General features: G+C 46.8%; 1 protein-coding gene and 1 pseudogene across 2 annotated transcripts in view; one reads left to right on the top strand and one right to left on the bottom strand.

Moving 5' to 3' along the window:
- Nucleotides 1-19891, top strand: part of PDLIM1 (PDZ and LIM domain 1) — a 49615-nt gene extending 29724 nt beyond the window's left edge. Inside the window, 3 exon segments of one of the 2 annotated variants that reach the window (NM_001315778.1) lie at nt 9098-9249; nt 18662-18779; nt 19543-19891. In NM_001315778.1, the coding sequence (NP_001302707.1) occupies nt 9098-9249; nt 18662-18779; nt 19543-19729 (457 nt within the window). In that variant the 3' untranslated portion in view covers nt 19730-19891. 2 annotated transcript variants of the gene reach the window in all.
- LOC146397001 (large ribosomal subunit protein eL39 pseudogene) lies at nt 14452-14632 on the bottom strand (annotated as a pseudogene).
- Nucleotides 19892-22482: the final 2591 nt, after the last annotated feature.

Genomic DNA, 22482 nt, shown 5'->3' with positions numbered 1-22482 from the left:
TCTGTGAGGATGAATCCAGAAACAGTGGAAGCACCCACAGCCCCTGGCAGAGGAAAGGCCCGAACGGGCAGTGCTTCTTGTATGTGGGTCTCTGCTTACGGGTCTCTTCCTAGAGAGGCCATTTGTGCATATCAGCGAAGGAAGATTCTAGTGTAAACCCAGCAGCTCCATCAGCAGACATCCTGAGCAATCACCCCCCACTGTTTAGTCTGTGAAATTCACTGAGGTTCCAGAATTGGCTCACTTCATACTTTGCATCTGAGGTCATTACTGGTTCCCGGGGGCTCACTCTGAGTTTCTTTGTCGCATGCACAGCCTAGTGTGTGTGGCTCTCTGTCTTATAGGACTTCCCAGGGCCCTGTCCCCATCAGATAAGAGCACAGACAGCATTGCCATTTCCAAATTAAACTGGGCTGGCAGGCGCGAGGTACCATCTGCGGCCTGTCCTCCCAAGCACACACAGGTGAATGGGAGGGCTGCTGGGTCAGTTCAGCTTAACAGTCATTTAGTGGTGCCTACTGTGTACCAAGTGTGTGGGGGAAATGTTGCTGTGTTCATCAGAAGGCTTTCACCTGCCCTCTGACCTCTTTCCACGGATTTAGGGCTTTGACCATTTTCTGGTGATTTGGGGCCTGGATTTCTTTATATATATGATACTGGTTGATGCTTTCTTAAAGCTGTGGGCTTTGTAGATAGAGAGGCCTGAGCTTAAATTCCAGCTTTGCCTCTTGTTAGCTGTGTGACCTTGGGCAAATCACATAACCTCTGAAACTTTGCCTCTTCAGCTTGAAAGCAGATAATATGAACTACCTTACCACCAGGCTATTGAGAAATTGGAATGAGACAGGCAAAAAATACCCAGCATGGTGCCTGGCCCCTGGGATGTGCTCAGTAAATGCTGTTTGTTACCGGTTTCACTGCTTAGGAGAAGCTCCATACCCGTCACTTCTGAGTACAAGGGGCTCCAGAGGACAGAAGCACATAGGCAAATCCTCGTGGAGAGGATTTTCCTGTAACTTGGAGTAAACTTGTTTCTTTCCCAGCGCTAGAGCTGAAGGTCAGCCGACTAGTTAGTATAGCTAATTACCTTCCCGATGGAGTGGTAGCCTCTTCGTGGAATAATCCCTTGGGCTCCCATAACCACAATAGTCCCAAGATATTGGGTTTTCCAAATTGTGTTCTTAGGCAACCCCCCTTTCCCCCATAAATACTCATGAGGCAGATTTCTAAGCAGGTGCCATTGAAATAAGGGCTGCATTCATTGTTCTTGGTTCAGATGACACCGGAGGCTTATATTAGCCCTGACTCACTGGAGCCAGGTCAGAGGAAAACCTCCGTGACGATGGATGGTGGTGGCTTGTGCTTCTAACTAAACTTGCCCACAGCCCACAGGGAATTGGCGCTGGGGTTCTGGATGTTCCTCCCGCTTCTCCTGGTGCCCATAATTACTCCTCTGGTTTCTTATTAACATCTAGGCCTTTGAAGGCTAAAGCTTAGGGAGCACTCTGGCCAGGCTCCCCTTCCAAAAATGACTACATAGGATTTCTTAGAATTGTGTATTTGGTGAACATTGGGGTAACTGGGTTGGGGCAGCTCAGACATGAAAGAGTTTTTCTGAATCAGCTTATATCCTTTCTTTCTTTATCCCCACCTACATAAAAATCATGTACTGAAATCTCAGTGGCGTTCCCACTGTGGCAAGCAGTTTAAGAGATCTGATGCTGTCTCTGCGGCAGCGTAGGTTCAATCCCTGGCCCAAGGCAGTGGATTAAGGATCCAGCATTGCTGCAGCTATAGTGTAGGTTGCAGCTGTGGCTCGCATTCAGTCCCTGGCCCAGGAACTTCCATATGCCATGGGTGCAGCCAAAAAAAGAAAGAAATCTCCTTGACATCATTTCCAGTTAGTGTTTTACTTCCGTCATTTGGGGAAAATTTTTCTTAAACTTAACTAAACTTTTTATTTTTCAGTAATTGTAGATTCACATATAGTTACAGGAAACAAAACAGAGAGATCCCCTGTGCCCTTTACCCAGTTTCCATCCATGGTAGCATCCTGAAAACTATCAAAACTACAGTGTTGACATTTATGTGGCAGAGATACAGAACGTTTCTACCATCTCAGAGATTGCTCAGGTTTTCCTTTTATAGCCACACTCACTTCCCTCCTATTCTTGCACCTTCCTGTACCCCTGACACCCCACTAAGCTGATCTCTATTTCTATAATTTTGTCATTTCAAGACTATTATTGGGGTTCCCCGTGTGGCTTAGCGAGAAATGAACCCAACTAATATCCATGAGGACTTGGGTTTGATCCCTGGCCTCGCTCAGTGGGTTAAGGATCCAGCATTGCCTGCTGTGAGCTGTGGTGTAGGTTGCAGATGCAGCTCAGATCTGGTGATGCTGTGGCTGTGTTGTAGGCTGGTGGCTACAGCCCTGATTCAACCCCTAGCCTGGGAACTTCCATGTGCTGCAGGTGTGGCCCTCAAAGGACAACAACAACAAAAAGAATGTTATTAATGGGACCACACAATATGTTACTTTTTTTGAGATTCCTTACTTAGGATAATTCACTGGAGATTTATTTGATTTGGTTAGTTTTTTTTTTTTTTTTTTTTTTTTTTTGCTTTTTAGGGCTTTACCTGCAGCTTATGAAGGTTCCCAGGCTAGGGGTTTAATTGGAGCTACGGCTGTCAGCCTGCTCCACAGCCACAGCAATGTGGGATCCAAACTGAGTCTGCAACCTATACCACAGCTCACAGCAACACTGGATCGTTAACCCACTGAGTGAGGTTAGGGATTGAACCCTCAACCTCATGATTCCTAGTCAGATTCGTTTCCACTGCACCATGACGGGAACTCCCGGTTAGGTTGTTTTAGATACCAATAGTTTCTTTCTTTCTTTTTCTGTTTTAAAGATGCATTTTTAAAAATTGTGGTTTAAAAGAAAAACACATAGCATAGAATATACCATCTTAACTATTTTTTAAATTACGATGTAGGAGTGGTAACTACATACAGATTGTTGTATAGCAGGTCTTCAGAAATTTCTTGTCTTGCAAAACTGAAACTCTCTGCCCTTTGAACAATTCCCTTTTTCCTCTTCCCTCCAGCCCTTGGCAACCACCATTCTGTTTTGTGTTTCTAAGAGTGACTACTTTAGCTAACTCATGGAAGTGGAATCATGCAGAATTTGACTTTTTGTGGCTGGTTTTCTTAATTTAGCATAGTGTCCTCAAGGTTCATCCATGTTGCAGCATGTGATAGGAGTCCCCCCCCCCTTTTTTTTAAAGTCTAGATAATATTCCATTATCTGAATATACCACATTTTCTTTTTCTTTCCTCCCTTCTCCTCCCCTCCCTTCCCATGGCTACACCCAAAGCATATGGAAATTCTCAGACCAGACCAGGGATTGAATCCAGGCCACAGCTGTGACCTATGTTATAGCTGCAGCAACGCTGCATCCTTTAATCCACTGTGTTGGGCCAGGCTGGGGATGGAACCCACCCTTCTGCAGTGACCCAAGCCACTATAGTCAGCTTTTTAACCCACTGTGCCACAGCACGAACCCCTATACTTCATTTTCTTTTTCTATTTATCTATCAATGGACATTTAGATTGCTTCCACCCCAGCTATGGTGAACAATGCTGCAATGAACATGAGTATGCAGATACTTCTTTGAGGGCCTGGTTTTGGATATATACCCTGAGGTGGGATGGCTGGATCATACAGTAGCTCTATTTTTAATTTTTTGGAGGAACCTCCGTAGCGTTTTCCATAGCAGCTTCACCATCTTATGTTCCCACCAGCAGTGCCCAGGGCTCCAGTTTCTCCATCCTCCCCAACACTTGTTACTTTCTGGAATTTTGTTTGCCTGTTGTTTTTGGTAGCAGCTCTCCTAGTGGCTGTGAGGTGACCTATCTTGTGGCTTTGATTTGCATTTTCCTGATGGTTAGTGGTGTTGAGCATCTTTTCATATGTTTGGTGCCTATTGTGGATCTTTTTGGAGAAATGTCAATTTAAGTCCTTGCCCATTTAAAAGATCAGCTTATTTGTTTTTTGTTGTGGAGTTGTAGGAGTTCTTTATACACTTGGGATATTAACCTCTTATCAAATATATGGTTTGCAGATATTTTCTGCCATCTGTGGTAGGGCTGTACTGCACTGTGTTTAATCATTCTCCCATTGACGGACATGCAGACATCCAATCGCATCAGTAAATGGGAGAGAGAGATGGGGAGGAGAAGTAACTTGGGGAGGGTTATTCAGGGAACACATATACCTCTGTTTTTTCTTTTCTTTCTTTCTTTCTTTCTTGACTTTTTGCCTTTTCTTGGGCCGCTCCCACGGCATATGCAGGTTCCCAGGCTAGGGGTCTAATCAGACCTGTAGCCACCGGCCTACGCCAGAGCCACAGCAATGTGGGATCCGAGCCACATCTGTGACCTACACCACAGCTCACGGCAACGCTGGATCCTTAACCCACTGAGCAAGGCCCAGGATTGAACCTGCAACCTCATGGTTCCTAGTTGGAGTCGTTAACCACTGAGCCACAACGGGAACTCCCTATTTTCTTTTTAAAATGAACTATGAGCTAATTATATAATGAGTGGGTGCAAAACGCGTGAGTTTTATCAGTTGTCAAGTGGTAGAAAGACATCATTCTTTGAGAGTAAATAAGTTGTTTTCTCTTTTCTTAATCATGGAAATACTTTACAAGACTGTTGGCTGGAAGAATATGTGATGACCTTGTGGTTTGCGTTCTGTCATTTTTAGCGTTCCCTTGGTGGCTTCCAGACATAACAGCATATACCAAAGAAGGGGAAAAATTCTCCCAAGAACATTCCACGGTCTGATCTTGATTTTAAAATAGTTCTTAGGGTAATAGGAAAAAATATTTGTCAAAATAGCATAATACATTATAGGGCAAGCTCAGAACTCAAGACCCAAAGAAAGAGTCCGGCATGTGACCAAACATGAGAGCTGAAACGGTGGGCCAGAGACTGCAGCCCTCAGTTAACCACCACTCCTTAAGGTGGCCTATCGCCTTTCTGGGGGCTGGGAGGGAGAGACAAGGGCAGGGCCTGGCAGCTGTGGGTGGGCTGGGGTGGTGGCTTCTCTCACTGCACTGCAGCCTAAATGAGTGACCATTTGATGAGTCTCTCTACTTGCATTCTTTTTTTTTTTTTTGCTTTTTAGGGCCACACCAGCAGCATATGGAGGTTCCCAGGCTAGGGGTCGAATCAGAGCTACAGCTGCCAGCCTACACCATAGCCACAGCAACGCCAGATCCTAAACCCACTGAGCGAGGCCAGGGATCAAACCTGCATCCTCATGGATGCCAGTTAGATTTGTTTCTGCTGAGCCACAACGGGAACTCCTCCCCTTACATTCTGACCTTCCCTGTGAGCAGCAGAGCAGATGTCTCTCTTTGAGGGCTCTGTCCTCTTTTGTGAGAACCTGGTGTTAGTCAGAGGGAAAGCCTGAAGCTTCATTGAGGTGAGCGACCCTACTTCTAGCTGGGGCTGTGAGCCACATTGAAAATGGGGTGTGAGGAGTTCCTGCTGTGGCACAGTGGGTTAAGAAGCTGACTGCAGCAGCAGTGGTCGCTACGGAGGCTCAGGTTGGATCCCCGTACTGGTGCACTGGGTTAAAGATCCCTTGTTGTCACAGCTGTAGTGTAGGTCATGGCTGTGGCTCAGATTCAATCCCTGGCTTGGGAACTTCCATATGCCATGGGTGTGGCCATAAAAAAAGAAAAAACAGGTAAATAAAGAAAATGGGATGTGAACTAATTATATCCTGGGTGGGCGATAAATTGTACCACCATCTGGTATTCCTTCTTTCGCCTTACTGGACACTTTGTCCTTCCACCCTAGTGGGTGGTGGCTTCTGAAAAAGCAGCTGAGGCTGAAAGGCAGGAGGTGATCAGCCCATTTCCCTGGCAGAGCCCTGGGGGCTTCCCTGTGGGAGCAGGAAGAGGGTGCAGTGAGGAGGAGGAAATGACTCGATCCACTTGGCACCTATCACTCACTTCCCTAACACCTGCCGAGCCCTGAGCCTCATGGGGCTTACTTTCCAGGGGGAGACAGACCCTAAAGAAACAACTGAGAGTCTCATCTGTGGAAAGAGAGTGAGAGGTGACGTGGAAAGAGATGTAGCAGAGCAATGGGAAGAGTGATGGGGGTGGGCGGACTGTTTTATGTCGAGGGTCCGGGATCCTCTCCAAGGAAGGACATCTGAGCAGAAACCTGCATAAAGTGTGGGAGTCACGGGGCTCCCTGGGAGGGAGGGTTCTTGGCAGAGGGAATAGGACATGCAAAGGCTGGTATATTCTAGAAACCCCATGAAGCCTGGCCTGCCTGGAGTGAGCATGGGGTAACAGGTGTGAACTGAAGTTTGGCACGTGCCATCAGCCTCTTAAAACATGAGCCCCTGCAGCTACAAACCCGCAGCACCCCCTGAGTGGAGCTCAGGGTGGAGACCAGGAGTGAGGCACTCTGTCCTCTGGGAAAACTGGAAGAACAGGCCTTCGTGTCGTCAAGATATTTTCAGGAGAAAATTTTATGTGCCCAATTCTTGCATCTCCTCATATCTACAAAAACATGGAGTTCCTATCGCGGCTCAGTGGTTAACGAATCCAACTAGGAATCATGAGGTTGCAGGTTTGATCCCTGGCCTCGCTCAGTGGGTTAAGGATCCAGTGTTGCCGTGAGCTGTGGTGTAGGTCACAGTCGTGGCTCGGATCCCGTGTTGCTGTGCTGTAGCTGTGGTGTAGGCTGGCGGCTACAGCTCTGATTAGATCCCTAGCCTGGGAACCTCCGTATGCCACAGGTGCGTCCCTAGAATAGACAAAAAGACAAAAAAAAAAAAAAAGAAAGAAAAAGAAAAAAGAAAAACACTAAAATGGTGAGATCTGCTCCTTGTGACAGGCAGTAACCTTCAGGAGATCAGCAACAAAATATTGAAAGTGTGTGTCTGCTGCTCGCACCTCCCCCTCACCGTTTTAATATCCTGATAGTCCCGCTTTTCTTCCTTGGGTGGTTATTTCAGCCTGGTCTGTAGTAAAGGTTAAAGAATGTCACGGTCACCTGGATGCAGTCACCTCCCAGGGTGAGAGCCTGAGTGCCTCAGGCTGTGAAGACTCTTGGATACCGAACCTGAGAGCGGAGGTGCATATCAAAGGAATGATTTCAGAGAGCCCAGGCCTCTTTTGTTCCTGCTCCCGGCCCTTTGTGGCAAAAACTCCTATATATTCTAGCTCCACCCTCATCTCCTGGGAGCGGTTCCTTGGGGCTGCCTCCCTGTGCTGTTGTCTCCTGGGCTTAAGTCCTAATTTCACCCCACATAAAAATTAACTCTCAATGCTCAGGTTGTGGATTTTTTTTCGTTGACACAGGCAATATGTTTGGAAAGGGAAGCAAAATAGGGCCTTTCTGCTTTTTGTAATTATGAGAATTAACATACGTCTTTTCTCTCAAAGGAAGTCTTGTGAGTCCATTTTGTTCCTGCTTCGCCTGAGACACCCTCCTCCACCCCCCCTTCCCTCTTCTCCCAGTAAAAACTGTGTTCAAATTAGCCAACTGAGAAGAAGGTGCACCCTGATCTGACCAATGGGAAGGGGACAGCGATGTCACCTGCGTTAGGGATAAATAGGGAGGGTCTTTTCTTCTTTGCCCTTCTGCAGAAGTAAAGAGCCTTGTCAAGACCTCCCCGCGGTTCATGTGTCTCACTTTCCGACACTGACAATCCGAGCCCGAGTCATTTTAATTCTCCAACATAATGAATATGTACTCAAAGGACATGAGTTTGAATAACCTTGTGTTTTGTTATTAAAACGGTAAATATTTGGTTCTAAGTCAGATGAGAACCCTTTGAGCCAATCATGACACAGTCTGGTGCTTGAGTTTAAAATATCACTCTGGCCTCTGATGAGAAGTAAGACGGTGCTGGGGCTGAGGGTGGTGGCAGAGGGGCAAGTTAACAGAGGCTGTCAGCCCTGTTGGGTGGTGTGGCTGGGACAGGGGATGGAGAGAAGGGTTGGGTCTCAGGACAGACTTTACAGGTAAAGCTGATAGGAGTCTCTCACTCTCCTCCTGCCAGACCAGGCAGCAAAGGCCCCTTCCTTGACCCCGGTGCTTGGTCCTGTCTGATTTTACAGCCCAGGGACAAAGGAAAGAGAGGAGAGGTCTTGCCACGCACCTGTTGACCTGCAGATTGGTTGGGGAAAGATGGGGTCTTCTGATATACTTGCTGGTTGGTTGGGGGTGTATATTGCCCTAGAGGGCCTGGGTGAGAAGTGGGCCACATACCTTCCTAGTAGGGGGTTGAGAGGGCCGGGTTGCTCAAAGAGGGGGAGGTGGCATTACAATGAGATGGTGGGGTGGTGATAAGGATAATTGCTGTCTTGGCCAGAGACTTTGAGTTCAACCTCCTTGAAGGGGTGATGAAGTCCAGCAGGGCCTCGGTCCCCTCCCTGACACGGAACCACACTTTACTGTTTACAAAGCTCTTGCCTTGCTCCTCCTGGCCACCAACCCTGCGAAGTGGTCAGGGCAGACACTGTTATCTCCATGTGGTAGGGAAGGAGACCCGAGAGCCTCACTGTGAGAGTGAGGAGTTTAGAGAGACCGAGAAAGCACTTTGATGTCATCAGGAATGAAGAACATGGATTTCTGCTCTGGGGAGTGGACATGGCCTGTCCCCAGGGCCCCAGCTGTGTCCCTAGTGCTCAGGTTGTGGTTGGCATTTTCCCTCTTTGAAATTTTCTTTCAACATCATTTGTTTATGTAATTTAGAAAGAAGCACAGCATTCCCGGTCCATGGGACTAGGCCAAAAAGTAATGGAGTTCCTGAAACTATTTGGAAAAATAGTTTCATTGTCTGGAAGCAGCAGCTGGCTCTGCCTGCAGACACCTCACAGTGCTGGTGGGAGGTCTGTGGCCACGCTAAGAGAGGGCTTCTCTCGTGATCATGGGGGTCATCTCTCTCCTCCCTTTGAACCAGGGGTGTCTTGGCTTGGAAAGGGGTGCCTGGTGAATTTTCTTTTTCTTCTAACTTTTGGCATGTCCTGATAACTCGCAAACATTCTTTACAGCTTAGACCATTCTCAGCTTCCAAGCGGGCTCGTCATCGACAAAGAATCTGAAGTTTACAAGATGCTTCAGGAGAAACAGGAGTTAAATGAGCCTCCGAAACAGTCCACTTCGTTCCTGGTTTTGCAGGAAATCCTGGAGTCTGAGGAAAAAGGTAAACAGCCCTGTGTGTGGTCAGAGGCTCTGGTTCAAGGCCGGGGGTGAGGGGCTGTCATTGCTGAAGCAAAGGTGAGTACAGCCCCAGGAGGTGGAAGGAACCACTTGCTCTGGAAGGCCCGGCTCTTGAAATGCAAAAGCTCTTTAAGGAAGGCACTGGAGAAGGGGAGGGGGGAATGAGTGGGCTCCCAGCCCCACATGGGGTAGCTGTTTCTTGTCCTAGGAGCCCAGGGAGGCTGAGGGCAGGGTGTGCTGACCCTTGTGGGATTCTGATGGTCTGTCCCTTGGCCACCATGCTTCTGTAGTGGTTTGCACGTGTGAGTGGGTGGAAGGCTGTGGCTTGGGACAAGCAGAATGAAAATGAACAGCAAGCAGAGTGAAATGAGTGAGCATCACAATGAAGCCAGGTGCTGGGCTTCATCTTGGGGCCACATGCTTGTTCTTGCTCTTGGCTGAGTGGCCTCCTGAGAGCCCACAATTGGGTCATATCTCTTCTTCCTGCCCCTCCCACCCACCTCCCTGGTGTGAACTTAGGCAGGTCTCTGAACTGTTCTAGGTCTCCTGCTCATTTGTCAACTGGAGATAAAAATCCTTTCCTCTACGAGCAAACGTTGTAAATTGCACAAAACACCCATCACTGTGATGGCACACAGTAGGTGCTTCATAACTCTTACGATGTTTGAAATCTCATCAAGAGGCTCCAGTCCAGACTTAGCTTGTCCACGTGTGATGCTCTAGGCGCCCAGGCCACCCATGTGGCTCTGCAGGTCTCAGGAGATAGTCTTTGCACTGTAGATTCATAGGCTGTGGGTTTATCATGATAATTTTCAGGTGGAGAGGAGCAAAGCTATCTGCATATGACAACAACAGTATATTATGTGAAATGTCTGGTGCATGGCTGTGTTGCAGAAGGATGCTTGTCTTGTGAGCTGTAGCTCTTAGGCGTGCCCACCTCCTAGGTGGTCATTCATAAGAGCCTTTTTTTTTTTTTGGTCTTTTTTTCTTTTGGCATTTCTAGGGACACTTCTGTGGCATATGGAGGTTCCCAGGCTAGGGGTCTAATCGGCGCTGTAGCCGCCAGCCTACACCAGAGTCACAGCAACGCGGCCAGCCGCGTCTGCAGCCTCCGCTACAGCTCACGGTGATGCCAGATCCTTAACCCACTGAGGAAGGCCAGGGATTGAACCCTCAGCCTCATGGTTCCTAGTCGGATTTGTTAACCACTGAGCCACAATGGGAACTCCTCATAAGCACCTTCTGATTCTCACCATCAGTCTGGCTACCAGGGACTTCTGGAGAGCAGGGTTGTGTGGCTCCTCCTGGTCTCAATGCCCAGCCTTCCACACTCAGCCCCTTTCCCTGAGGCTCGCCGGGGTCCTGCCTTCTCCTGCTCTCTTCCTCTTCCCAGCGCTCCTGCCTGTGCAAACAGTTGCTTCTGGGAGGGGCAATTGGTGATTTTGCTCTTCAGCCAGGCTCCTGAGGGATTGGCACTTTGCCCTGGGAAGCCAGGGAGGGTCAGAGCTGAGTGCCCTCTGGAAGAGTCACCTTCCTCCTGGAAGCCCCCCGGGTGCAGAATCGGCTTCCCGGGAATCCTTCCTGAGCTGAAAGTTCCCTACTGCGCACACCCAGCATCCAGGCTTCCTTCCCTGTTTGGGTGGGTCCTAGAGAAATTGGCAGTTTACAAGCACAGGAAATGAGGAACATTCTTCTTTTCTGCTAAAAGGATATTGTTCTACCAGCTTTTTCGCCCTTTGCTTAGAGTACCTGTACAGATTGGAAGGAATGAGTCATACTCCACATTAAGTTCAGGTATTAGGCCCAACCCCAACTGACAAATGACTTGGGGCCACCCCTAGAGCATGATGGTTTTGTCAAAATGTGAGCAGCGGCAACTTACTCTACTCTAAGTGGGTGCAAAACCCTTCAGTTAAGAGAGGAAAAGTCAGTCTGTTCCAGCCCAAAGTAGGCCATAGACAGACATTACAGGGCTCATCTCGTTAAATGCCCTCAGGTCACAGAGGTCACAGAGAAGGACCTCTGAAGCCCAGGGTCACTGAGCTGCCCTGAGGCAGCAGCTCCCTTCTTATCAGGATCTGGACCCTTTCCATCCTGTGTTCTACCTGCCAAGCCAGTGACGTCTGTTCTCAAGGTTACCTTGTGATCCTAGTTGGCAGCTGGTGCTCCAGCCATCATGCCTACTTTCCAGGCATCAGGAAGAAAGAAGAGGGAAAGGGCTAATTGGGGAATCCTCCTTTCAGATGAATCAGTTTTCTCTTTCCCAAAAGTCCCACCTTTTATATTTTTACCAGAGTTTAGTCACATGGCCCCCATTTAGTTGCAAGAGAGTCTGAGAATTATAGTTTTTCTCCCCTGGGCTGGATATCGTCTTGCCCCAAAGAAAATAAAAACTTTGCTAAAAAGGAAAAGGGAAATAGTAGATCTTGTATGTATTCTCTCCCTTATCTCTGAATATGCATTTGCATTCAATTTTCAATGAATGGAATAGCATAAATTCCAATCCAGACATCTCCCACATGCAGAAAGCTCTCAGAGGAGGGAGCTCAAATTCCTGTTTTTATTTGAGAGGAAATGGTCAAAACTCAGGGCAGGGGCTAGTGCATGGCAAAAGCACTCAATGAGGGTTACTGTCATTTGAGAAGGCCTGTGGTTAATAGAGCAGCGCTGCACCACCAGCACTGGCATCCAGGATCTGCCCTAGTCCCACCAAGAGACCTCTAGCAAGTGGCTTTCTTAAGCCCTAGGCTCTGCACATATCGCAGATGGTTTAAAGCCTTAAAGGAAATGGTGTGTGTGAAGTGGCAGGTGTGTAGTCAGTGAAGCCCTCTTGGGAGGTTTGGCTGCATCAGGGTTTGGTAATAATCCTCTAGACTCAATGTGGGTCTTCTTATTTGGGTGAAATTCAGCATCTGGACCAGGAGAAGGGTCCTAGCTTCCTCAGACTTCCTCTCGCTTTGGGTCAGATTCTCAAATTTGCAGGGAGAAGGTGTCTTTGTTTTAATTGTGAAAGGTACCGAAACACAATTTTTTTTTGTTTTGTTTTGTTTTTCAGGGCCACTTCTGTGGCATATGGAGATTCCCAGGCTTGGGATCTAATTGGAGCTGTAGCCACCAGCCTACGCCAGAGCCACAGCAACGCGGGATCTGAACCGCGTCTGCAACCTACACCACAGCTCACGGCAATGCCAGATCCTTAACCCACTGAGCAAGGCCAGGGATCGAACCTGCGTCCTCACGGATGCTACTTGGGTTCGTTAACCGCTGAGCCACATACTTAAAATCTGCACGTGTTTGAAGTTATAGTTTGATTTTTACGTGTGTATGTATACACCCCTGACACCATCACCACAATCAAGAGAGTGAATGTATCCATCACCCCCAAGAGTTTCCTCCTTCCTATTTGTAATCCCTCCTCCCGGTCACAACCTGCCATACCTACTCCTCAGAGATTAGTTTGCATTTTGTGGAATTGTATATAAATAGAGTCATATACTCTGCTTTGGGGGAGGTTGGGGTGAGTCAGTGTTAATTATGTTCAGATTAATCCATGTGGCTGAATGTATCAATCATTCATTCCTTTTTACTACTGAGTAGTAAGTAGTCCATTATGCGGATATACTACAAGCTGTTTTATCCATTGACATGTTGTAGGACTTTTAGGTTGTTTCCAGTTTCTGGCGATTACAAACAGAGCTGTCAACACTGATGTACAAGTCTTTGTATGGAGGTATGCTTTTACTTGGATTAAAACCTAGGAGTGACATTTTAGTATGTCTAACAATAGTGTTGGTGAGCTGTGGAAGATTTCAAACTCTCATTCACTGCTGGTGGTAAAACGGAACAGATAGTTTGGCAGTTTTATAAAAAGTCGAAGGTACATCTACCATGTCAAAGGCATTTTCTAGGTTTTTATTATTATTATTATTTTGCTTTTTTAGGGCCGCACCTATGGCATATGGAGATTCCCAGGCTAGGGGTCCAATCAGAGCTACAGCTGCCAGCCTACACCACAGCTCATGGCAATGCCAGATCTTTAACCCACTGAGCAAGACCAGGGATTGAACCTGCAACCAACCTCATAGTTCCTAGTTGGGTTCATTTCCTCTTGCCATGACGGGAACTCCGAAATGCAAAGAAGAGATCTTTGGAAATTTTGGTAGTTGTGCACAATTCAAGGGAACCTAATATTTTTACCTTAAGATAGCTGAGAGGAAAGGAAGAAGTGAAATTTATTTGCATTTGCAGTTGGCTGAATAAGTGAGACAAAATTGAGCCAGCAGGGGGCGCTGCAGGGCTGAACAAGCTGCAGCAAGGCCGGCTTTAACCAGAGTACAGCTTCCCCTGCTCCCATGGCGTGACTTCATTCAGTTTACTTCTCTTTATTCCAAAAAGGGATGTGGATTTGCCTCCTACCAGGTTGGGGCTCATGTGTTCCTCTCTTCCTTCTGTCCTATATTCCTAACCTTTCCTGGTCATTTTTCTGTGAAAAACAGCCCATCGTGTAAAAGGCCATGACCTCTTGAGTTGGCCCCCTCAGTAAGCCAGTTTCCTTTCCACATTGTCCAGATGTGCAGAGATGCTGCCGTTTCCTTCTCTTCATGGGGGATAGGCAGCCAAGGTGGCTCCAGCACCACCCGCCAGAAAGTGAGGGAGCCTGTCTGGGACACTCAGAGGCCTGAAGCAGCCCACCCAGGCCCTTCTGAGCTCCCTCTAGGTAGGGTCATGATTAGGATGAGGTGAGGGAGGCATTTGCCTTGGGTACAAACTTAAGCTGACACCCCATGACCTGATAATCAAGGCAAAAATGGTATTTCAATGCACAATCTTTATTTTTATTTTTTGGCCATGCCTACAACATGCGGAAGTTCCTGGGCCAGGGATCAAACCCATGCCACAACAGCAATCCGAGACAGTGCCAGATCCTTAACTTGCTGAGCCACCAGGGAATTTCAGTGCAATATTTTTAGTTTTTATTATTTTTATTTATTTATTTTTCCAACAAGAGGCCTTCACATATTTATTACTGAGGCAAAGCGCTGTACAGAAACAACAACATAAAGAGAACCCATCTCCTGATATATCCAACTGTGCCTGTGCTGTTTTCAGTGTGATACGGTAAAATGCAAGGAAGTGACCGCCACACAGCATAAATACGTGCCCCACCTCATATGCGGAGGCTCCCTTAGAGACCCAGCTTGGTTCTTCTCCAGTGTCTTCTCTTTGAGTTGTACCTGATTTTATTACCAGTTTTCATTCGAATCCATTAGGGGATGGGACAATTCTGTTTGGGCTTCTTGGCCAAAAATTGGCCAATCCTGAAAGTCTTGAGAGAAGACATGGCGAGGAACTAATTCAACCGCACATAGGATGGTGGAGAAGAGAGCTCAATGCAATATTTTTAAAAAGTCAAAATTTAATGCCAAAAAAAGTCACAATGAGTAAAGCTGGGCTTGTGATCAAGGAAGGTAGGGAATGTTTGGAAAAAAGCAAGAAAGTACTTTGAGGTTGGGGTTAACTAAAGCACTCAGGTAGTGTCCCTCATGCACCTGTGAGGGGCAGTGCCGAGCCTTCTAATCCCAGCTGAGCCTCGTAATCTCTGTCTCTGCTCGTGTGTTGCCAGTGGACATCTTTTTTCACCACTTCCCCAACAAGGGATGTTCCCAGCACTGATGGGGGAAACCTGAGAGGCTGTGCTATAAATACCCATCAAGAGGCCCTTAAAGTCCCAGGCTGCTTTTTGTTTTTATTTTTGTCATTTTAGGGCCCTACCTGCTGCATATTGTGGTTCCCAGGCTAGGGGGTCAAATCGGAGCTGCAGCTGCCTACACCACAGCCACAGCAACTCCGAATCTGAGCTGAGTCTGTGACCTATAACACAGCTCACAGCAATGCCAGATCCTTAACCCACTGAGCAAGGCCAGGGACTGAACCTGCATCCTCATGGATATGATCAGGGTAGCTCTCACATTTTGTTAGTCAGTAGGAAGTTGGAGCAACACATACTTTTTTTTTTTGGCTGCTTGCCCATGGCATGAGGAAGTTCCCAGGTTAAGGATCAAACATGAGCCACAGCAGTGACAATGCTGAATCCTTAACCACTAGGCCACCAGAGAACTCAAACAAATGCATTTCTTACACAAGGGCTGCTGGTCAGCTGTGGCTTGGGCTTTGGCAGGGCTGGGCCTGGCTTCACGAATGTTTTTCTTCTGGGAGTCAGCAGAGGGAGGTGTTGCTCTCTGGGACTAGCTGTTCTTTTTGAAATTGTAGTATAGTTGATGTACAATATTATATAATTCAAGTGTACAACATAGTGATTCAATCGATTATACTCCATTTAAAGTTATTATGGGAGCTCCTGTGACTCAGTGGGTTAAGGATCCAGTGTTGTCTCTGCGGCAGTAAGGGTTCAATCCCTGGCCTGGGAACTTCCATATGCCACGGGTGCAGCCAAAAAAAAAAGAAAAAAAGTTATTACAAAATACGCTGTGCAGTATATTCTTGTAGCTTATTTATTTTAACATAGTGGTTTGTACCTCTTAATACCCATCCCTATTTGGCCTCCCAAAGGGTAACCACTAATTTGTTCTCTATATTTGTAAGTCCCTTTCTCTTTTGTTATATTCATTCATTCTATTTTCTAGATTTCACATATAAGTGATAACATGTGTATTTGTCTTTCTCTGACTTATTTCACTAAGTGTAATACCCTCCAAGCCCATCCACGTTGTTGCAAATGGCAACATTTCTTATGGCAGAGGACAGCAGTTTAGTGGTGGCAGAATCAAACCACACCAGGGCACTTCGTGCTTCTGCCCAAACAGGGCTCTCATCTGCTCACACTCATTGGCTAAAGCAAGTCTTGTGGCCAGACACAAAGTTGTTGGGCCAGGCAAGTAAACTCCCCAAGCACAAGTTTCCTCAGCTTTAGTGCTGTTGACTTTTTGGACCAGGTAAGTTCTGGTGGGGGTGCTGCCCTGTGCATTTTAGGGCATTAGCAGCACCCCTGGCCTCTACCCACTAGATGCCACCAGTACTCCCTTCTAGTTGTGACAACCAAAACTCTTGTTAGGGAACAAGATTACTGCCAGTAGAGACTCACTGACCTATTTGGGAAGCATGGCCAGGATAGGGAGGGTAGGATAATTGCGGATAAAATATACAGTCTACCACACCTAGCCAACTCTAGATCCCCTTGTATGAACACATCTCAATTTCTGGTTCAGAAAGGCCAGTCAGCTTACGGGGACTCATTTTCTAAATGGACAAGAGAGTTAAGGTCCTCGTTTGTCAGCCCCACAATTACCTGGCATGGCTGCAGATAAGGGATGACCCTCTCCTTATCCCCTTCACCTTACCCAAAAAGCCATTTTTTTTTCTCTTGTTCAATGGTTCTCAGACTGTGATTCCTGGACCAGCAGCACCTAAGAGCTTACTAAACTGCAAATTCTGGAGCTCTTGTGGCTCAGTGGGTTAAGAACCTGACATAGTGTCCTTGAAGATGCAGGTTCAGTCCCTGGCCTCGCTCAGTGGGTTAAGGATCTGGCATTGCCGTGAGCTGTGGTGTAGGTTGCAGACGAGGCTTGGATCCTGCATTGCTGCGGCTCTGGCGTAGGCCAGAATCTACAGCTCCGATTAGACCCCTAGCCTGGGAACCTCCATATGCTGCGGGAGCGGCCCAAGAAATGGCAAAAAAGACAAAAAACAAACAAACAAGCAAAAAACCAGAACCCTGGTATAGAGACTTTTCTGGCTTCTTGAGCCAAAGCACATTGGACTAAGGGAGGGACCATCACACATTTGTCAAGGCATTTTATCATTTATTTCATGTGTATTTATTGAGCCTACATTATTTGCTAAGCCTATGGTAGGCTCTTGTAGAGTATTGAAAAGTATATAAAGCAGAGTTCTGGTGCTTCAGTAATTTGCAGTCCACACAGAGAGATGTGTAAATAGCTGATAAACATAACAATACATAGCAAGCTAGACCCCATCACAGTGGAAGAATGTGATATGGAAATGCAGCCAGCCAAATATATGGCAATAATAATGATAGTAGCTTACCACTATATATATATATATATATATTTTTTTTTTTTTTCTTTTTGGGGCTGCACCTGCACCATATGGAGGTTCCCAGCTAGGGGTCTAATTGGAGCTACAGCTGCCGGCCTACACCACAGCCACAGCAATGTGGGATCCGAGCCATGTCTGTTACCTATACCACAGCTCATGGCACATATCGCAGATGGTTTAAAGCCTTAAAGGAAATGGTGTGTGTGAAGTGGCAGGTGTGTAGTCAGTGAAGCCCTCTTGGGAGGTTTGGCTGCATCAGGGTTTGGTAATAATCCTCCAGACTCAATGTGGGTCTTCTTATTTGGGTGAAATTCAGCGTCTGGACCAGGAGAAGGGTCCTAGCTTCCTCATACTTCCTCCTGCTTTGGGTCAGATTTTCAAATTTGCAGGGAGAAGGTGTCTTTATTTGTTTTAATTGTGAAAGGTACCTAAACACAATTTCTTTTCTTTTTTTTTTTTTTGCTTTCCAGTGTCACTTCCGCGGCATATGGAGATTCCCAGGCTTGAGGTCTAATTGGAGCTGTAGCCACTGGCCTATGCCAGAGCCACAGCAACAAGGGATCCGAGCTGTGTCTGCAACCTATACCACAGCTCACAGCAACGCCGGATCCTTAACCCACTGATGGAGGCCAGGGATCAAACCCACAACCTCATGGTTCCTAGTCAGATTTGTTTCCTCTGTGCCATGATGGGAACTCCAGTAGCTTACCACTATTAATAACTACCATGACATAGGGCTCTGCACATGTGATGAACTAGGCTGTAGGCAGTTGGGTGTGCAGCAACTAGAGCTTATTTTGTTTACAGAAAGCTCACTGCAGGGAGGTTTCTGGCTCTGCCCTGTAGCAGGTGGTTTTTAACTGGCTGCTTGTAGCATGCTCTACTATAATTTTGTTCTTGGATGTGGGTTTCTTTTGGCATCTAATGACACTGCCTTTTGATTATCAGGTGTTTTACTTATATGTATTCCATCTAGTAAAGCATTTTGAAGTTCCCCTATCAGTGTTTGCACATATTTAATCAGCATGTAATGTAATTTGTATCTTGGGGGCCAGCTGTGTGCCAGGTACTGTAGGAGGGCTTTATGTGCCTTTGCAAATCTTTTTTTCTACCACTGTGAAGGGAAAATGATCTGTGTTATAGAAAAGAAAACTGTGGACCACAGAAGTTAAGTAACTTGCCTAGAATCACACAGCAGAGTCAGTTCTGTTTGACTCCGGTGCCTGCGACCTTGCTGGAATAAGTGACCCTGAAAGAGCTAAATGATACTTATGCAATCTTTCCCTTCCTGACCAACCCAAATGTTTTTCTCATTTTAGGGGATCCCAACAAGCCCTCAGGATTCAGAAGTGTTAAGGCTCCAGTCACCAAAGTGGCTGCATCGATTGGCAATGCCCAGAAGTTGCCCATGTGTGACAAATGTGGCACTGGCATTGTGTGAGTACCTCCCTTTCCCAGGTATCTGAGGCCCTGCAGGTTAGGTAAACCATGGAAATGCAGAACGTGCTGGATGTTGCACATTTGGGGTGTGATGGAGAGAAAAATCCTGCCTGGAAATGGAGCAGAGAGGCCAAGGGGGTCCTATGTCCCAGAGCCAGGTGGTGAAGGTTTTCCTTGGCCGTGGAAACACTTTTTTTTTTTTTTTTTTGTCTTTTTTTTTTTTTTTTTGTTGTTGTTGTTATTGTTGCTATTTCTTGGGCCGGCTCCCGCGGCATATGGAGGTTCCCAGGCTAGGGGTTGAATCGGAGCTGTAGCCACCGGCCTACACCAGAGCCACAGCAACGTGGGATCCGAGCCGCGTCTGCAACCTACACTACAGCTCACGGCAACGCCGGATCGTTAACCCACTGAGCAAGGGCAGGGATCGAACCCGCAACCTCATGGTTCCTAGTCGGATTCGTTAACCACTGCGCCACGACGGGAACTCCCGTGGAAACTCTTAGGGTGTGAACATATAAAACCAGAAAAAGCAAGGCTGCTCTGTTGAAGTGGGAAGGACTTCCAGAGGCTTCAGGGGTAATCTCTCTGGACCCCAGGGATGAGAAGCCCCTTCATGCCTGGAGGCCGGTTGGGAGGCCCTGATCTGCCCTTTGATGGCACAGTCCTTTGATGGTTCCCCTGGGAGGAGTCCCTAGCCTGGTGCCACCTTCAGGTGCTGGTCGCTAACAGAGCCCCTTTCCTTCCCCCCACACCCCCGCAGTGGCGTGTTTGTGAAACTGCGGGACCGTCACCGCCACCCTGAGTGTTACGTGTGCACCGACTGTGGCACCAACCTGAAACAGAAGGGCCATTTCTTTGTGGAGGATCAGATCTACTGTGAAAAGCACGCCCGGGAGCGGGTCATTCCACCCGAGGGCTACGACGTGGTCACTGTGTTTCCCAAGTGAGCCGGCAGCTTGGCACCAAACGTTTCTCCTACGAGTCCCTGGTGGCGTCTTGTTCTCTGAAAGCTGGGGCCTCTATCTTCTTGAAAGTGCTCGTTTACTTTGGTTTGATTTCTGCTCATTAAACATCACATCCCCTCTGCTAACTGACTCACACTGGCTGTGTGATGCCCGCCTTTATAATTAACAGAAGATGGTTCTGTTCAGTGTCCCCTTGCCAGCGGCACTGTGTCTCCTCTTCACCTCCATTCATCTCTGCTGCAAATGGACATCTGCCAAAGTTGAACCAGCTGAATTTAGTATGTCTGACAATGATTTCATATTTACTCAATAAATTAATAGACTCCAAGGCAGTGTGATGTCTCTTTCATCATGTGACATGGATCCTATTTCCTGTTTCAAGCCAGATGAGATTTCTAAGGCCTCTCCTCTTGGTTTGAGGTTCCCAGTCCTCTGAGATTTGCAGACCTTCTCGTCCGGGTGTAAGAAAACTGGTATCTGAACCAGCTTTGGTCTTATATTTATTTGAAGCTTGCTCCAAATTATCTTTCTCTGATGCTAATAAAAGCTAGTTATGGAGTGTCCTTGTGGCACAGTGGGTTAAGGATTTGGTATTGGCCACTGCAGTGGCTCGGGTCCCTGCCGTGGCTCTGGTTTGATCCCTGGCCTGGAAACTTCTGCATGCTGTGGACATGGCCACCCAATAGAAAAAGATAGGTTTTCTTTTTTTTTTTTTTGGTCTTTTTTTCGGTCTTTTTTTCTTAGGGCCGCACACACAGCATATGGAGGTTCCCAAGCTAGGGATCAATTCGGAGCTGTAGCCACTGGCCTATGCCACAGCCACAGCAATGTAGGATCCGAGCTGCATCTGCAAACTACACCACAGCTCAGGGCAATGCCAGATCCTTAACCACTGAGTAAGGCCAGAGATTGAACCCATGTCCTCATGGGTGCTAGTTTGGTTCTTTAACCACTGAGCCACGACAGGAACTGCCAGGATAGTTATGTTATAATGAAATGCTGTTTTTGCATCTGGCTGTTTTGGGACTTATCTGAGGAAGTGAATCCTTTTCAGATAATAGATGGGTAGCTTTATGAGGTGGCCTTAAAATTCTCCCTAGTAAGTTCTTCCCCAGGCTGGTTTGCTGCCATTACAACGCCTCTCCTTTGTGATGGGAAATAACACAGGAACATAGTCAGCAGCCCTAAACCTGCAGTTTGCTCAGGGAAATGGCAAATGCTTTCTCCTCACAGAAGAAACGGGGAACCCTGGCCTTGAAGGGGCCTTGGGTAAGAGATCTGAAGTCACCACAGGTCATATGTTGGTGCCTAACCACTAATGGAGTCTTTTGCTCAAACAGTGGCACCCCAGTCACTCTAGAGACAGACGGGTCTCTTCATCAACTCTTCTTCCTCCAAAAGATCAAATCAGCTACCCTTAACCAAGGTTCACCACATGGGTAATAGCTAATACCCTTCATTGAGGAAAGGACTGGCTTGTCAGTGTTGAGTGGTAAGGATTCTAGTTAGATGGCAACGCTAGGATTTCACACTGCAGATCCCTGAAACTTGGACATGCCACAGCCAGTTTAGACCCAAGCACTTCTAATCTGCCAAACCTGAAGCAAAACATTCAGACAGAAACTTACCTTCATATGAAAGCTCTTGGTTTTCTTTCTTTCTTTCTTTTTTTTTTTTCAATTCATTAATCTTTAAACTCTTAAGTTTATAAAAGGCAAGGTGGCTAAAGCTTCACAGTTTGGGCAAATCAACATAAAATGAAAGCTCTCTGAACCACAGCAATTTTTTTCCCCTGATACATTTACAAATACGGTAACAACTGTGATTGGCATTTATTGATTGGAAGGGGATGAATGGGTAATAAATTCTTAGAACTTTCTCCAGCCCCTTTCCTCAGATAATGTGCTAAATGTCTTTTCTCGTTCAACAACAGTATTACTGCTGAGGAATGGGTCTTACATAGAGGGTGCCTCCCTTCCAGGGAAGTCCAGATACCAGGGTGTCAAGTTACTACTAAGGCTGTTACCCACAGCCTCCGAGGTAATCCATTTCCTAACTGAATGAAACAGGATATCAGTCAGCACTACAATCCTAAGTGCCAGTTGTGTTTTGTAGCCAAGAACTCCTCTTTTCCTCCAGCCTTTGGTTTATAAAATTATTTCCTGCCAAGAGCAGATTAAGATTTGGCTCATTTCTTTTTTTCTTTGCTTTCTTTCTTTCTTTTTTTTTTTTTTTTTTTGGTATTTTTGCCATTCCCTGGGCCGCTCTTGCGGCATATGGAGGTTCCCAGGCTAGGGGTCAGATCGGAGCCATAGCTGCTGGCCACAGCCACAGCCACAGCAACGCTGGATCCTTAACTCACTGAGCAAGGCCAGGGATCGAACCTGCAACTTCATGGTTCCTATTCGGATTCCTTAACCACTGAGCCACGAAGGGAACTCCAGATTTGGCTCATTTCTTGTGCTTCATGGCTACCATAGTTATCTGATTTTATGTTTTTGTCATGCTTACTCTAAAATGAAGGCAAAATGGAAGGAATGAGCTGACCTGCATCATTCTTTAATGGCTAAACTTTTGGACAACTTCCTGAAGAGGAAAAGACAGCCAGAATTACAGACTTTGATGCAGTGATTCCCTTTGATTTGGAATGCTCTTCTTCCACTTCTTGATTTAGTTAGCGTCAGTCGTTTTTCAGGATAAAGCCCCAGTGTCACTCTTCTAGACAGGCACCTCTA

This window comes from Sus scrofa, chromosome 14, assembly GCF_054392235.1.
Source record: "Sus scrofa isolate SSC_HxYL_T2T_F1_AM1 chromosome 14, Sscrofa_HxYL_maternal_Yorkshire_Landrace_v2.0, whole genome shotgun sequence".
Taxonomy (NCBI): Eukaryota; Metazoa; Chordata; class Mammalia; order Artiodactyla; family Suidae; genus Sus; species Sus scrofa.
Note: the sequence above shows the minus strand (reverse complement) of the source record. Positions and strands in the feature narration are given on the sequence as shown.